General features: G+C 40.7%; 2 protein-coding genes across 4 annotated transcripts in view; both read right to left on the bottom strand.

Annotated features, from left to right (window-relative positions):
• The window catches only part of cnnm2b (cyclin and CBS domain divalent metal cation transport mediator 2b), a 31087-nt gene extending 18191 nt beyond the window's left edge, over positions 1-12896 (bottom strand). For 2 of the 3 annotated variants that reach the window (XM_026359925.1, XM_026359926.1), the window contains exon 1: positions 10578-12896. In XM_026359925.1, the coding sequence (XP_026215710.1) occupies positions 10578-12075 (1498 nt within the window). In that variant the 5' untranslated portion in view covers positions 12076-12896. Of the gene's footprint in view, positions 1-9811; positions 9859-10577 lie in introns of all 3 variants that reach the window. The other variant, XM_026359927.1, reaches the window with a different exon arrangement.
• Positions 12897-13180: 284 nt separating this feature from the next.
• On the bottom strand, positions 13181-18053 carry as3mt (arsenite methyltransferase). The gene is made up of 11 exons (XM_026359928.1): positions 17954-18053; positions 17557-17605; positions 17226-17353; positions 16983-17133; positions 16499-16635; positions 16338-16407; positions 16092-16173; positions 15881-16012; positions 14963-15102; positions 14753-14875; positions 13181-13771 (listed from the first exon to the last, which is right to left on the bottom strand). The coding sequence occupies exons 1-11, from the start codon at positions 17968-17970 to the stop codon at positions 13664-13666; spliced, it is 1137 nt and encodes a 378-aa protein (XP_026215713.1). The 5' UTR covers positions 17971-18053; the 3' UTR covers positions 13181-13663.
• Positions 18054-18250: the final 197 nt, after the last annotated feature.

The following is an 18250-nucleotide window of genomic DNA, read 5'->3' as shown; positions in this document are numbered from 1 at the left end:
TATGATTTTGACTTATTTTGCTTAGGAGATGAGTGTTCAATGGTTGGTTTCCAAAAGAGTAAGGATGACATCTAATTTATTGATTTCTCCATCAGACTCTGTCTTCTAATCTAACAGTGCAGTAGAGGTTTGTGTGGGTGGAAGCTAATAGTCCTCTACACCTCTGTATCTCTGTACAGCTCTCTATGACGTCATATTTGCTAAACCACAGCCAATACTCTTTGAAGGGTTTGATTTTTCACTCAAACATATGTCACGCTGTAGAAGCTAAACTTCTGTTTACCTGTTATTTGGAGCTCAATGCCCCATTACATCCTGTAGGAGTCATCAACAACACAGGTAGAAATGATGAACTCATTCGAACTCATCACTATGAATGTGTCATCATATTCACAATACACACTAGATTACACAATACACAATATAAAAAAACACATTTGATTTTTATATGACACTTAGATAAGACACAAGACAAGATAAGACACCTAGATAAGACACAAGATTTAGCTTACTTGGCAAGTTGATCATTTGAGAAACAAAGATAGCTGGTTTAAGTCACTTTTAGATTCAAGTCACTCCTTGTTGTGCTTAATTCTTACGGTGAAATGCGATACTGAACGAAAACAAAGGAGCAATAAACAGTCATGTTTAAAATGGACACAATCGCTTCTTTTAAAATGACTCTTGAATTAGCTGATTCCATCACTGAACTTGTGTACAGCCACAAAACCAGTTAATATGTCACACTGCACTCTCGCTACTGCGACACGGTCAAATTAAATGCGCTCTTCTCAGTGCACAGAGAGAACAAGCTAATTAAACACCTGAAAACACACATTTTTGGCATAAAGCACTCAGAGCTTTAAAACTCCAAATTAATACCTCAATAAAAACAATTAGCCAGGGCGAAATCCTTAAAGCTAGTATGAGCTAAGTACTCAATAAAAAAGCTCCTGTGCTTTGTGCAATAAGCTTTAAGAATGGGGCTTGTTGTGGAAAAATGAAACCTGCATCTTTACGTTAGTTTTATTATTATTAAATGTCCACATGGATCCATGAAGTCAATGATTGCTGACGTTTTATTTATTCATCCTCAAATAAATTCCAGAGATAAGAACATTATTGGCATGTTTTTATATAAATATGCACCACAGTCAAACGCTTGATGTCAATCATAGTTTCAATGATGACTTAGTTAGTCACAGGCTTAGTACTTCGTATGGTGGCTCTTAACTTAATGGTGTGAAAATGATTTTAGTTTTCACCTTTAATAACCATGGCTTAAAGGCATGTTAGTAACATATTAACAATTTAACTAAGCATTGTAGTAACTAAAGAAAAAAAAAAGCTGTAATATTTATCAAAATCAACACAGATCAAATCACATGATGACAATTAATCACTATTATTATCGGTCTATCTATTTGTCCACCTAAGTTAGCGTTAATTAAAATCCTGCAAATCTGCCACCGCGGGAAAAAAAGCAAAAAGAGTGTCAATCAACACCACATTGTGTTCCTGGAAATGATCTGAAATAATTCTTCTCAAACAATTAAGGTCTTGAACCTGTAACGTTCAAAAGGCCACAAACACTTTCTCTCAACATTAAGCCCCCACTGATTACTAATTAACCATTACTCCTGAAAACACACGTAGAAATCCAGCCTACAATCTAACTGCCATTCACCAGGTTTTGAACATTTGCAAACAGTGACTGAAATCAGGACTCCAACCCTCCAAACTACACTATATGAGCACAGCAAGTACATCACCTGAAAATAACAACAACAGGACAGCAATAATAATTTAAGCTGTGGATGGGGTTACGTGTTGGAGACCAAGGAAGGAAAACGTGTGGACATACCAAGCTAACCGGGTGACCTTAAAATGTACATGTACCTTTAAACAGACCTTTAGAAATCTGGTTTCACACTAATTTATTTCTGCATATGGATGTGGTGGTGGAATTACAACTGCTTTTATCCACGTTTACACCTACATCACACACGCCTTGTTAGTGTCACAGGTATCAGGTAGTGTAACTAAAGGCTACGTGTGAATTACTTAAAATGTCTTTTAGTTTTTTCTTTTTTCGGTGCTTTTACATGTAAATTGGATTCATGTGAATGTGGGATAGGCACGACTCTCCACTACTCAGTGAAGGCATGTATTTTAGAAAGTTAACAAGTGACTAAAATGTATGGAGTGTGGAGTTATTTTAATCTGGAAAATGAAAGCAGCAAAATAACCTCGTGTAATACCTGCAATGTCAGTGTAGGTATTACAAGGGGGGAGGCATGAAATGGTCACATGCTCTTTTGAGAATGAAACTTCACGGCCCATTGGCTTTTGCTAATAAATGCTTACGGGTGACTGGTGCAAATTTCTCAGAAACCAAAACAGGGGTGTGAGAATTTTCCAAATGTTCCCCAAAATGGCTTTAATTAGTTTCCGGTAGACTTCTAAAATCCATAAACCTTCATTAATAATTAATCATAATGAATCCTGTAAGAGTAAGTCTTGGTCCTCGATCCATTTTGTTGTTTTATTTATTATTAAAGTGTTCGACATGGCCAGCTGAAATGAAACACTACCAGTGCTGAAGCTCAGAAAAGTAGGCTCCATCAGCTGTTTGTAAAAAGCACTGGTGTCTTTTGGGTCTGTGAAGGGCCCGTCTTGGGCTTTTCCTCCTGCCAGTAAATGGAGAGACGGACAGTGTGCCCGGTGTTATCAATGAAGCCAGCCTCTTGGCTCTCCAAAAAGTGCAGCTTGGAAGGCGTCCATGGCAGGGTATTAGGCCTGGAGGTTTGTGTCGTTTGTAATTTATAACACTGAGGGAAATGGGCAAGAGGACAATATGGAGAGAAGAGGGAAAGAGGGAATGCAGGAGGAGGGGGATGGGACTCGCTGCACAAGCGGCTCTGCTTCCCTGAGTGTCCTGCACAGAGCCTGGTTACTAGGCTGACCAAGCTGGAGGGCTTTCTGTCCCTCTCTGGGGCTCCGAGGCACAGCCTGAATGGGCCTTATTTTTCTTTTTGCTCAATTCACAGATAGATACAAACCCGATATAGCTATAGCTTTGTATACGTACATAAAAGCGCAAATGCAGAGTAAACTGATCATGGGAGGAAAGGAGAGCTTGGTTTAAAAAAATCAAATAAAAAACAGACTGATCTATTCTGTACACAGTGTGAGAACAGTTTGTAGAAACTTTACCATAGACTCCAAAGACAGTTAAGCAATGTGCATGGATTTCATACACACTGTATCACCACTACATTACTGCACCTGTGGAGCTCAGTAATTTAAACAATGTGACAGACAGTTGCTGTGATGAAGAAGACCTGATTTTCACAGCAATATTTCACTAACTGGCCACCTTATTAGGTACACCTGTAATGTAATCCAATATAGCAGCAAATTTATGTAAATAGAGTGGCCAACACTTCATAATCTAATTCACTCCAGTACGTCCCCACCACCCACTGTGGTCTCAATAATAAGCATATAGTAGAATTATCACATTTCAGCAGTTCCAGCAAAAACTGAGAAATGATAACCTTGTAAAAGTTGAATTACAGAGCTGCTGTATTAGATTGTTCCTAATAAAGTGGTCAGTGAGAGTATGACATTTACAGAGAACTTATTTCAGCCTAGACACAATAATCACAACAACACAGTGGCCATCCTAATCACATTCTCCTCCTGCTCCTAATCATCATACTGTGACACTAATAGCAGCAATTTTCCCTAATTTCATAAGAATGACATAACACACAACACCCAAATTACCACGATAATATCTTAAAGACATAACTACAGGGGAAACCAACACGTCTGCGTCGTTTTCTTCAGAGACGATTCTGAATTAACATTTATTGCATTTCCTCTGGACAGACAAAATCTATCATTAAATGTAAAATGAGCATCTTCAAGTTGTCTCGCCTTGATGACATTACAGATAAGTTCTTGGTTTTGTGTCTTCTAGCTTTGGAGGCTTAGATTTGAACAATGCTGACTCAATTCTTGAATAACTTTTACTGCAGTAGTAAATGGATTTCCATTTAGAGTAATGATATCTTTTCCCTTAAATTCACGATTGTCTTAGAAAATTCAATCAACACTTTGAACATTAACAAGTCCAGCACAATGCTTGATACCACGCAACCGCATTAATGAGATATTCAGGAACCATTAGCACAATAATTCAGGTAGCTCAGAATAATTTTTAGACCTCACAGCACTCTTCCGCTGTTGTGTCAGTGGTAAAGTACAAATGCTCTGTTAACGTTCTTCATAAACAGGTCCAGTGTGATCACTGTTTTGGGAAACAGCTCAATAAAAGGAACGTGGGGGCGGTTGCATTCTCGATTGCATAATGACAAATTTCGCTCAGTAGTGCATGGCTACAGATCCTAGGCAACATGTGCTGGAAGCACACTCAGCTCCTTAACTACATCCACAACACAAATCTACCAAAGCTTTTCTTCAGGAACAGCCATCATCAGACGCTCCAAGAAATGAAATGAGTCACTAATGAGTCTACAGTAAAGTTAATAAGATGAAAAGATGTGAAGTGACATGCATGCAACAGTGATGAAGAGCACAAAAACAGTAACCGCTGAAATGTCTGCATATCCCTAAATATCACTGTACCTGCTACAGTAAGGGCCTCAGATTTATCCTACTTACTTCCATGGTACAATCTGGGACTAAATTTTAACTGAATCCATCATAGAAGACATTCACAAGAGCCCCCTGTCCCTGCACAACAAGCAGGCTTTCAATACATCCTTGTTACATACGAATAAATCTGACATACAAATGCAAGAGGGCAAGATCAAAGAGGATTAGATCAAAAGAAATCCACACACGTTGCACTTCATAGTGACATTTCTGAATACGCCATCTTACAGGCAACAGGGACATTATTGTGATTTTTTTTGAGGAGAATGTTCTATTTTTGTTTTGCCAAGTGGGACAAATTTGGAGGCTAAAGCTTTTTCCAACGAATGCCAAATATAGCAATCTGACACGGCTGTTTGTGTGGTGAACAAAAAAAGCAGGAGTTGTACGGCAGTACTACATATTGGCATGTCTTACCTGAATACGGACGCCATTGGTAGACACGTAAAAATCATACTTTTTGACTTTAGAACACGCCACACTGAACAGAAAACCAGAACCTCAGTAGACAGAGTGCGCCGGTGTTTCTGAGCCAAATCTGTAGTATGGGAAAACAAATGTAAAGAAAAGTCATAATGCCAGATCAGACAGGCTTTGGGAACGCACTGCACCCAGATTCCCACTCTTCAACTATTGTACTAATCAGGTCTTAAAAGCCTACTCCATGTTGTACCAGAATCTGAAGAATGTAGGCCAATTCAAAAGCCAGTATTGCAACATAACAATCTCAAGAGTTCAATCTGGACAATATCTAAATCACCAAAAGTCAATCACATCCTTATTCAGTTTTTTTTTTCACATTCGAATTAAATTCTATTTTTAAACATGTATGATCTATTACATCTTATATCACATGGTACATTTCTATAATAAGCATAGAACATCACTATGTTCAATACAAGCACCTTATCTTCTTACTACATTAATTGATTTATTACTTTACACCATTAACTATAAATAGCATATTATATGACTGCTGTGGATTTCCTACAGTCTCCTAAGTCCATCTCTACTTTCCATTCATTAGTATGATAGTTAACTTTTAATTGTGGTGCGGGCATTTTGGAAACTTTCCTTGGGTATGCATTCAAGGACACTGAGCAATGTTTTTGTAAAAATCAAACCCAAACAATGAGCGAACCTAAGTGTTATGAATAGATAATTTCAATTTGCTTTCCAGTTGAATCTTGTCAATAAATGTTCTGTGTATGGTGAAATATTCTTAAAGCGCCACTAATCAGTACTACTATTTAAACAAGCAGCTCTGCTGTCATCGGTGGGTAAGTGTGTGAATGAGAGGCAGATTGGTAGGTAAGGAAGAAAAGCTGTAAGGTACAGCACCCACATTTATCATGAGCAAACAAAGACTGTCACCTAACTCTGCAGCGCGACATAGTGTTTTAGCTCCTTTGTGGCATCATTGTTCTTATTTCTAGTCAGCAAACTTTGCTCGTGTCAGCCTTGTTTACACCAGGCAACTGTTTTAGAACCAGCTCTGATGAAGCCACTGTGAACTACATGCACTGCACCAAATGGCAAATAGTTAACAACTTGCTGGCGAAGTTCCACTGTGTTTTTTACATATCTGCGAGTTGTGTAAATAGAAAATTAAGTGCCACTACTGCAACTTTAAAGGGTGAAAATATGTCCATGTTGTTTTGTAACGAAAACAGTGTAATGAAAAGAAAATCTAACTGTCAGTGTGACAATTTACCCACTGTACTTGACTTATGTTATGTAATAAATAGCATAAAGCATGTGAAACAATTTGTCCTTCCTTCAAACCGAGCATCAGGAGCACAATACAGAAAAAGTCCCAGTACAACAGGTTGCAACAAGAGCAGATGCATTTAGCACATATGTAAACTCTACTGTACTGTACTTATGCTAAACAGGTGTCAAAAAAAAATATAAATATGTCTGTAAATAACATTTGTTATCATAAACAGGCACCTGGTTAAATGAGCAAGACACGAATGTGATGCGATTTTAACTTTATTAAATATATCAACTACAATGCACTTGTTAAATTAACAGCATGTGTAAAGAAGTTAGCACACTAGAAGCCATACAACTATGTTGACATGACATTAAATGACATGGCCTACAAGAGAAGATCTACTCCCAACATCTTCTCCTGTAACACAAAGGAGATAGTGTAGCTCAGTGCAGACAACCTTTGATTTGAAGTAATTAGTTCTGATAAAGTGAGCGGCAGGAGAAGTCCTGCTGAGTTCAAAGGGGTGTCCCTCATCAGGAAACATTAAGTGTTCTTACCAACATGACGCCATTTAATCCCAACACTTGTTGTAGCGTTAGCACCAAGGGTTACCAGGCAAACACTCCCAACTCGCTTTCCAGACATTTGCTATGATACACTCCGCACAAACATCTAGAAAGAATGAAACCCATTTGAAGTGAAACATAAAACAGCTGTCAGTATCTCAACAAGAAGGAAAAGAACAGGTTTCACTTTAAGACAAACAACTGAATAAAGAGACCGTGAAGGCTGCTGAATCTGAATTAAGCATAGATTGGCCTATATTGCAGCAATGAGGGAAATAGTTCAAGACGTGCCAGGCCTCATGTAGGCTCTTTTACACTGGAGACTTTAATCTCAAACAGTGAAGCATATATGAGCTATGAAACACCGGGTGAACAGGCGAATTTTAGTCATTTATTGGTAGGATATTCTACTGGCTCTCTGATGAGCAGGGAGAACTGTGCTTATCACTGACGAGCAGTAGAGTAAGAATATCAACGTACACACACAGTTTAGCAGTTAGAGATAAGAAGGACTGACTGCATGGATCTGTGTGTCTGTTTCAGTAAAGGAGAAGGACTACTGTGAGAAATGCTTCCCCTGCTTCGGCTGGGTTGAGTCTCAGTCTATCTCTGGGGTCCTGTGTACAAGTTGGGTGAGTGGCCTGTCCCCCGGGATGGAAAGCACAGCGTGGTTCGAGAATAATGCATGTGAGAGAGAGTGAATAACTTTCACTTTCGGAAATTTCACACATAACTTGAAGTCAGAAGGGCAACTGAATTTCTGTTTCTGACTCAGCTACTTGGTTTGGTCCCAAATGGCACACAGCGACCCACTCATTAACCAGTAAACCTGCAGCTTGACAAGCAGCCCCTGGATGACAGTAATTGTTGCAATCACAGAGAGAGAGAGAGGGCAATTATTGAAGGGGTCAGAAATTTCCAGAAGGCTGTCTGCCTGGATTAAAAGGCTCCTGCATGAATCTGACTGTAACCCCTGACCTAGGGCCTGGGCTGAGTGTGAAAAAAGATAAGCATGGGTACACAGTAGGGATCAGGATCTATGTTTCGCAAAGGCTCACTTCAATTCTTTCTTTCTTTTAGGGAAACATTTAGTGTCACTTGTAAGTAGAATAAGTTTTGTATGACAGTGCATTATGTAATGCTGTAAAGTTGTGAGCATAAAACCACCTTCTATAAAATTAAAGCTGTGCAGAGAAACCACCTTGTCAGAAAGTTCAGAAAGTCCAATGCAAAGCAACGCCAGCTGCTCCAACACAGCGTCTGACACCAGCGTCGTGTTGTTGCTGTTCGTTTTTGTAGCAGATTTCAGAAGACTATGCAGCTCGGCAAGCGGCATCAAATTAATTAACAATGACTTACAATACAAAGCACTTTGAACTGAGTGTGCGCTGTGAACAGAGCCAGATTGACGGGAAACTTTGACCCCGCAGCCCTCCCTGCAACATTTGCTTATGACTTCCATGAGACGCTTAAGGCGAATTCCCTCTGGCGCAGGGCCAGCTGCAGAAACACTCTGCCTCAGTCACTTTCACACCCGAACTGGACATATCCAATGAAATATGCTGGAAAAATTATGGGGTTTTGTCATATACTTGTCTTTGAGTGGTAGCAAACAAAATCCAGAAAAAGTCACTAACTTGAGGAAACACATGTACATGTGTACGTGAGAACACCAATTCAATTGCCAGTTCATTTTATCTTTTAGTCAGTGATGTACTTTCCACAGGTTTTATATGCACCTTGAGCATGTGGCATGGCTACGTTTATGATTCAGGCTTGTATTCATTGTATTTAACAGCTACATAATTTGCACAAATTAATACTAAAGGAAGAAATGATGTTAATATAGATATCCAATAGATAAACCATATCTGCTCTATTAGTTGCACTGATTTAGACATGCATCATGACAGTTCTTTTATGGACAATAAAGTCAATCTCAGTGCCATTATTTCATTACAGCATGCTTCTGTTTACAAAATTAGAACCACAATAGGTGTTTTCTGCTCAAAACAAATGAACAGTGTGTACGGTAGTAGAATGTGATTGGTCGCTGATCTTACAACAGCACAAGCAAATACCTCACTGCCTTCAATAACAAACACTTGGTCCAAGTTTCCATCAGCTAATGGTTATCAGCTCATCTGCTAAATGTGTAATAAAACAATATTCTGTAGTCTGTAACATCATTACTGTAATAATCCAACATGTGACGGTGTGGCACAGTAACACTTCCTCTGCTGAACTTGCTGCAGAAAAAGTAGTTCATGTCTGTAAAGAGTGAGCAGTGATGAAAACAAACAACCCCCCCTCCCACCCACCCAGCTCGTATATTACGCAATGCTAATTTGGCATGGAGAACTACACCTAATTTCTGGTAATGGAGCTCAATGATTTGTTCCGTCTCCCCCCTCCCCCAATTAATCCTCTTAAAGTAAAGTGAATATTCTAATGAGCACGCAATGCATCATCAGTGGGCCAAATGCGGGCTTTACATTTGAAACACGGATGAATCAGCTGCAGAAAAGATGCAACTGTGCATCACTCTTGCAGCTGTGGCAGAGGAGACCTGTGAAAACACTGTCAGGAATAACTCAGAGAGAGGCACTGAGGGAAAACAGCTCCGCAAAACATCAGGTAAATCACGAGTGAGGTAAACGTTCTCATGCACACACGCACAACACATGTGGGGCTCGAGGGTGTTAAAGTTTGTTATTTATTATCCACACAACTGCATTCCAGGGTTGGACAAAAGGAGTTATCGCCACAATCACATCAGAAGCAAGCTCAAGAGTGGTAGAGAGGGATTTAAGCAGGTTCTCAAACAAGATGCCCCCACCTGATAGCCTCAGCACTGTCACTGCCACTGCACCATTCCCTCATGGTCTAATGCATTCCCAAATCAGAGAGAGAAAGAGAGAGATGGAGAGAGTTAAAAAAAGATGAATGAATGAGAGGAAAACAAGGTAAGAAAGAGAAAAGCAAGACAGGGAGCAGGAAGAAAAAGAGAGAGAGCAAGACACACACACAGCGAGACCGTGTGAATGTTAACACTGAATGGAGGCAATGGAGAAAGATAACAACTCTTCCACCTCACAGGAAGTGACCAGTGGGCAAGTGCACCTCACTGTTTTATGCTTTGTGAGACCAGGCCTGATAAGAAGTACCTAAACAAGCCCACCCTTCTTCACTTCTTCCTTCCAACAAATGGAATTTATTGTGAAGTTTTGGAGGAAACAGGAATTCTGCTACTCCTCTTTTCACTCCTGAAAATCAGGTTTTAGACATTTTGGATACAGTCACAAAATGTAATCTGCAGATTGACAGAGCAGCACAGACATTCAGTGTGGACTGGAAGCTGTGCTATGCTCCTATATACTGTTACAGTACCTCAGGTACTATTACATAACTCACCTGTCTGTAGCTCCAAAGGGTAGGGGGTGGGGGGGGGGGGGGGGGGTGGACAGGTTAAAGGCCTACCTGCTTGTTCAATGACCTTTGCTACTAGAGGGTCAGGAGTGAAGCGGCATAACAGCAGCAGGAATACTGTTCAAGAGTTGACGTGCGTAAAGGAGGAAATGTGTGCGGTTAATGAGCTCTCTCACCTTTTTTAAACTCCTCCAGCATGGCATCCAGCTTGGTGTCATTGAACACAAAGTGCAAAGGGTGGCTGTAAAACTTTGTGATGGTTTTTAGCGGGGTGCAATCATCCGGATCCACAAAGGCCAGGTCCTTTACGAAGAGCAGATCCACAATGTTGGACCTCTCGCCCTCGAAGACCGGGATGCGCGTGTAACCGCTCTTCATAATCTCGGACATGGTGTTAAAGTCCAAGGTGGCATCCCCGGGGATCATGAAGCAATCTCTCAGCGGCGTCATCACGTCCTCCACTGTCTTGGTCCTGAGCTCCAGCGCGCCCTGGATGATGTTCAGCTCCTCCTTCACCAAGTCGTTATAAGGGTCCGTGACGCGCAGCATCTCCAAAAGCTTCTCTCGGTTGTACACGGTTCCTATCTCCTGTCCGAGCAGGTAGTCCAGAAGCTTGCTCACCGGGTATGAAGCTGGGAAGGTGAGCAGCATGAAGAACTTGGTGAGGAAAATGGTGTTTGCGCCGACTGCGAGGCCGTGTCTGGAGCAGATGGCCTGGGGCACGATTTCTCCAAAAATGACTATTCCAATGGTGGACATCACCACCGCGATCAACCCCGAGCCGGCGATATCATCCAGCAGGATGGTCAGCGTGGTGTTTACTAACACGTTCCCGAGCAGAAGCGAGCAAAGCAAGTAATTCCCTTGGCTCCTGACCGGCTCTATTTTTTTGGCGTAATTCTTCTCCCGCTCCGTGCCGCAGTTCTGGACTATCTGGAGCTCCATGGGGTCCAGAGCCATGAGCCCCAGGTTCAACCCGCTGAACATACCCGACAGGCACAGCAACATGGAGATGAAGATGACCTGGAGCCAGAAAGGCAGCAGAAACTTTTTTTCCTCCACCACTATCACTTTGGTGTCATCCCCATCGTGGTAGATCCAGGTGTTCTCCGTCCACGGGTCGTGCATCCCCGCCACGGCCGGAGTGGACGTGGCGATGCAAAGGTAATAAGCTTTACTCCTCTCCGTCTTTCGCAGAGGTTTGACCTCAATTTCAACTATTCCGGAGGTCTTTCGGTTGAGGATGATGTTAGGCAATATAATTATATCCGAAGTCCTAATACCGCAGGGATGCAAGCCGGACGAGTCCTCCTGGCTCTGGTTATCCCCCGAGGAGCTGTCGAGGCTCCCCACCGCTCGGCTCCGCTCATGTTCCGTGAAAGCAATTTTGGACCAGGTCTCGTTGTTGATGTTCTGCCCGTACACCCTCAATTTCACCCGAGAGCGCTCACTCACCCGCAGGTAGCCCTTATCCATGAAGGAAATGTCGTCCGTGTCCTCCAGTCGGAGCCCTATGATGACGGTGTCCTCGGACCCTTCCTTGCCACTTGTCGGGGTGACACAACAGACAGTGACAGTTAAGAAAATCATCGCCAAAGCTCGGACCCGGTTAAGTGACGCCATTTTTGCAGTGGTGGGTGCTTGGGACAACGGCCCTGCCATATTGATAACCATTGGCAAGCAGCCTCCTGAATGAAAAGGGCTTTTCCAAATCAGAGCCAGTCGGAGTCCGCCTTCATCTCCGCCGAGGGTTGCCGTGACTTGTGCATCGGGACCTGCTCGTTCCCACTGCGTGTCCGACACTGACGGCGAGCGAGCGCAGGCTTACGGGCCAACTCGTGCCTCCCCTGATGTCCCCGAGACGAGCGACCGCGGCGACCAATCAGGAGGGGCCGCTGACCAGGGGGCGGGGCGTCCGCAGCCTCCTGGACGAATCAAATTCCAAAACAAGTGCACCTCATGTAAAGAGACAGAGAGGACTCCACTCGTGACTTTTTAAACATATATCCAGAGAATCCGTGTGATGAAAGTTCACACTGTCACAGGAGCCGATGGATCTACATGCTCATTTTTCATTTTGTATGCATTTGTTGAATTACAGTTCATCTAAGGACATGCTGATGCACCTGCATCCCCCTACAGTGACTCCATTTGTGTATGAATATGTTGGACCAGAATGTGTATTCAGCTACTTCAAATGAACTATGCTATTTTTATACTATTTTCCAATTATTTGTGCAACTGTTTCAAGTTTGAAAGTTTTACTTTTTTGCAGTAATACGTGATAATGTAATGGTAAATTCACCGCCCTCCATGTGGAGACTGGGGTTCAAATCCCAGCTGTGGTCTACCTCCAGTAAGGGTCCTTAGGCAAGACCTCCCTACACTTAGCCTGCCTGACTTTCTACCTTGAACCGCACTTGTAAGTCGCTTTGGATAAAGGTGTCTGCTAAATGTAAATTTAACTTGCAATAACAATTTAAAAACACTTCACTTTATTTGTCAAAGAAATCACACATTAATAAACATTACTGAGTGTGCTAGAGTTAGCCAAAAAATCTAAGCTTGGTATGCTGGCCTTGGACAAATTTTACAATGAAGCAAAAAACATAATTAACAACTTTTATTGTCTTACAACAGAAATAAAAATGTCTATTTTCATTACATTGTTGCAAAGCTCACACTATCGCTAACCCTAGTTTTCATCAGAAATTCACAGCAGTGCTCTAAACACTCAGGCTCATGTCCTGATACAAAACAATTCTGAAAAGATGATTGATTCATTATAACACTATTTATTTAACAGAAACATAAATTAACACATTATTAAAATTATTTTTTTAGGTTTATTAGTAGGTTAAAAATAACTACTGTCATTTGTAAAGGCAGAAATTGAAACATCCGATTAAATGTGTGAATGACATATAATACTTATGTAGGCAAAAACAGACATGCAAGAAGAAGGCACCGAGTTCTTTTGCACTCTCCAATACTGTTATTTCAAAGTCTTTATGTTTTATGTTGTTATGTAACATAATTCCAATTATTACAATTCCAAAAAGCAAATATGGTTTTCCCACTGGGGAAGACTAAGTGGTAAATATACATGGAACATAAATGTTACACAACTTTACATTTAAGTTAAATTTTTTAATTACTAACATCTCATGTTAATAAAGAACAATTCAGGTTACTTGAATTAGCATAATTATGCATAGACAGTATGATGCTGGGCCTGTGTTTCTCTGAGTCCTTCTCACCATCACTGGCAGCAGGCAGCAGACCGTGTGCTGCAGCATCCCCCTGTGGCTGAACCTGGACTTCGTTTCTCTAGCTGAAGGACCAACTCAAAAGGATCCACACAGCCTGCCTGTACCAATAGTTCAACAAGGTAGAAATCATTACAAGTTTACAATCTGCTTCCAGTTCTAGTCAACTATTACATAATACCGTGTTTCATCTAGGACAACTGCACTAAATGTAAGAAATTTTGAAAAGCAAACTTATTTTTACTTATTCTCTAGGATTCAACATCAATTAATGTGCTGAACATTTTATGGAAATGCAGAGTACAAGCTGATGTACAACAAAGCTTTTAAAAGTATATTTGCCCCTGCAGTACAGGTCACTGTCTTTTTTTATCACATACTGGTTGTTCATTAAATCACCATCTTACAGAAGCTTTGCTTTCAAGAACATGCCCAAAGGCTTTTTATTGCCATTATCACCAACTAGGCGTGTTGATTGGAAAGTATCTCGGGCCTGATGTCACTTCAGAGGATCAGTCCAAAGGTTAAACCAATGGACAGATTTGGATAAATCTGAAAAAAAGATCTTCCTTTTACTTCTTGCTCCACCACTAAAAGAAACTAGTAATTACAGCCTCAGTAGCAGAATAGAAGTTTCATGACTGATTAAATGGTTACAGGGGTCACTGAAAAATGTATAATGGTGTTTGTAGATATGTGTGTGTGCACAGAATGACAATGAGCACTGATAAGATGGCATTCCATTAGCTGAGAAGAGAACATTCCTTCCTGTTCAAGGTTCCCCAGCATGACTCCTCGGTCTGGTTATGACTCCAAGACAGCTGCTTGACCTTGTGTGCATGAATGTGTGCGTATGTATCTTTGAGTGGGTATGTGAGTGAGTAAGTGTGCAAAAACTTGCAGCAATTGTACTGGTGCACACATGCATATGTGACTGTGTGCACTCAGAGTTCCCTGGGTGTGTCATATACTTAAAACTGACATTACAAACATAGTGACCTCTAGTGCTCAAAGAAAGAAAAAAAAAAGAGATAGACACAGAAAGACATTTTCACATCTTAGAATTGAATTGGGACACTGACCTTAGGTCTGACTCCACTGGGCCCACAGGGTCCTCCAGGTGGCTTGAAAGAGAAGTCTTCCACAAATCTGGAATGTGTTAGGATGCTGGCCAGCTCTCCATCTATCTCCACCACTTCATCTACCTGTTAAAATATATATACATTTTATATAATTTAACCTACAGTATATGGGCAGAAGAACCTTGTTTTTTTACTATAGGATTTACAGACCTTGAATGTGTACTGACAGTCAAATAGGAAGCTGTCCTCTACTCCAGTAATGTTTCCATTATACATGACCTGACAGGGTTTGGTGTTGCCTTTGGGGATCTTAAACAGTCGGTACGTGGCAGAGACAAACCTAAAGTCACCTGTATCACCAAATCGGTAAGAGAGATAAAAAGATTTCACCAGACGTGAAAAGTAACCATATATAATGTCTTAAGTGCTACGGTGTTGCTGAACTATTAACCTTGGGCTGTGTTTCAGCAACACAGTCAGCATTTAGTGGTAATAAAAAGTTAACCAGCTTTAAAGTACATAAACCTGCATTAAACATGATTGACATTCACTGACTTACTGTGTGTTTCGTTTTATTTCTTGTTACACAAATACTTGGATACAAATTACTAGGGTAGTTCAATGTCAACATAACAACATACTAGTGTATACTATATTTTATAGCATTAGCATTAATCTCCTCTGAGAAATTTAGGGTCAAAATATATACGAAGCCAGGAAAACACTGAGAATATAACATAACATATTATAATTAAAATTAATAATAAATTGGCTTCACACAAGCAAAATTTCATTTATTTATTTATTCCATTACTGAATGTCTTTAAAGATCTAAGAGATCCAACCTGCAATATAAAAAGGGGAGTTTTCATCTATTAAGGCTAATTAGACCTCCTCTGAGTGGACGTTTGCAAACTGTGCTCAGTTTGAAAAGTTGATGACTTTACTACGTTCAACCTGAGCAAAACTCTAATCATTAAGAGACACACTCATATAAAGTAAGTCACAATAAAAAAAAAATCAATATCCCAAACCAGTGTTATTGTCTTTGCAACTTATCCTAATGAATGCTTTACAAACACGCAAATAAGTCAATGCTTAGAAATAAAGGAGGAAATAATATCAAACCTAGAATGTCCTGTAGTTCTTTGTTGTCAACAGTGATGACACTGGCTGTGACCAACCGTGGGGTGCTGAAGCCCACTTCCTCAGCCAATAGCAGCAGATCCTTCCACCACAGTGCTCCTCCAAGACACTCGCCTGTCAAAAGAAACCATATTCTGCTATTCTGGCAGGTGCATGTGATTGTGTATTGCAGTTGGATATTAATCTGACGCACCCCATAGCACTTTATGATTTTTAATTTCCTCTGTTACTCGTCCACTGCTGTAGACGTCACTGAAGTAAAGCTCACCACCATCCTAATGAAAGACAGTAAATGTAGAAAATATCACAAAACTATACAGACATTTATAGATTTGGATTTAAGGATATCTTTGCCTATTTGATGCATTCTGGTTACATTTTGTGAGATTTGATTGAAAGATTATGAAAAAAAAAACTATATCTATATAAAGAAGCCTACCTTGAGCACACTGTAGGCTTCAGTCAAAACACGCTTCTTGTCTGGAGAGAGATTCACCACACAGTTGGAACTAAAGGATCACAGAAAAGCAAAACAATATCTGTAGAATTACAAAGCAGTAAAATATGAAATATGACAAGATAAAAACAAAGTCATCTTACATGATGATGTCGAATGAGTTTTTTTCCAGACCTGCCTCTGTTAAGGCTTCAATGTAGCCCTGGACAAAACTTACATTGGGTTTCTTGTAAGCAAACTTTTGCATGTGATAGTCCACATATGTCCTGGCAACTTTAAGCTGGGAAGAGAACACAGACCAAATAGTCTTTCAGTTGGGTGCACATGTGATAGTTGTAGCTGTGGTTATGTTTGTCTGTTATCTCTGTTAGGTTGTATTTATAGCAAATGTCCACCCTTGCAGCAGTGAATGACATGGTAATTGGATCATATAATGAGTCCTGAGCAACCCATACATAATTAAGAACAGGATTTGTGGAAGTTGGTCCTTACAGGTCAGAAACAGGATAGAATAAACTGCCACTTTAAGGTTATTTGAGTTCACCACATATAATTTAACCACAATTATGCAATACGGGACCATGCTACTGCAGCCACTTGCAGAGCCATGCAGCAATATTAACGTACTTGGTCCTCAGTCATATCAATCCCAGTGATATGGCCCTTCTCGCCCACCAGCTGACTCAGCATGTAGCAGTCCCTGCCACTCCCACTGCCCAGGTCCAGTATCCTGCAGCCCTCCAGACACTCAGGCACCACCAGACCACAGCCATAGTACCTGAAGTCAAGAGAGACACATTAGTAGTATTTGTGTATCTCCTACTGGCAGACTGAGCCCAGGAGCAGAGCCAGTGACACCGGCGTACTAACCTGGCACAGACTTCAGGGTGGACGTTTTTCAGAGCCTGTCTGATGAAGGCAGGCAGTGGCTGGGATGGAGCCACACAGGCGTTGCTCTTCAGGTCTGAGGTTTTCTTCAGCACCCTGCCATAATAATCCTGCTTGACCCGACAAGATAGCAGTAGTTATACAGCTGGCTGCCATGAGCGAGCACAGAGCAAGTAGGTGAACAGGATAATACTGACCAGTACAACACCACACACCACTGAAAGCCCTTACTGAGACTACTGTGCTCCATGTTTTAGCACATGATCCTGCTACACGGCAACCACTCTGTATCATAAGGGGTGCGTGACATTACCTTGACGTCCAGGTGAACGGTGCTATCCACGACGTCTTTTGTACGCGCACTAAAAAACAAGGTATTCATGTTAGCTTAACTTATCGCTACAAGCTAACACCCCGTACAGTTCAATGTATAGCTAGTTACCATTCAGTTAACGTTAGCTAAGTGCTAACTCGGCATGTTAGCTAACGTTAGTTACAGGAAAATAAGTTATATTTCACCATTTAAAGTTATAACCTGTTACACTGTATGTAATATTGTGTAACTTAGTAAACGGTATTAAAGGTCAACTAAAAGTAGTCAGTTACCGTAGCGGGTTAATGTTGGAGGGTTCAAATCTAGAAATAACACGTCCACTTAATAACACTACATCAAAATGAGACAATTAACGGGACATATTTTATGTTCTTACCTCTTTTCTTCAGCCATCGTCTACTTAGTTCAACAAGTTGACAATCTTTGGAGCAAACATCTGTACAGTGTTGTGCCCGTCGCGTAAAGTGTCTTCCGGCTCAAGAGCACACCCAGTGACTACCTGTTGTATTTAATGCAGGAGCTACGGTACAACAACAACAACAATAATAATAATAATAATCATAATAATAACAATAATAATAATAACAACAACAATAATAATAATGATAATAACAATAACAACGACAACAATAATAATAACAATAATAATAATGATAATAATAACAATAACAAC

This window comes from Anabas testudineus, chromosome 1, assembly GCF_900324465.2.
Source record: "Anabas testudineus chromosome 1, fAnaTes1.2, whole genome shotgun sequence".
Taxonomy (NCBI): Eukaryota; Metazoa; Chordata; class Actinopteri; order Anabantiformes; family Anabantidae; genus Anabas; species Anabas testudineus.
The sequence above is the reverse complement of the archived record's forward strand: the minus strand, read 5'-3'. Positions and strand labels throughout refer to the sequence as shown.

What these genes read in the sequence shown, in the direction of transcription:
- as3mt (XM_026359928.1), bottom strand. An exon ending in TTGATATGACTGAGGACCAA is followed by an intron (nt 16,636 to 16,982) that starts GTACGTTAATAT and finishes TTCTCTTCCCAG; the next exon opens with CTTAAAGTTGCCAGGACATA. An exon ending in CCAGTGGAGTCAGACCTAAG is followed by an intron (nt 13,772 to 14,752) that starts GTCAGTGTCCCA and finishes CTATTGGTACAG; the next exon opens with GCAGGCTGTGTGGATCCTTT.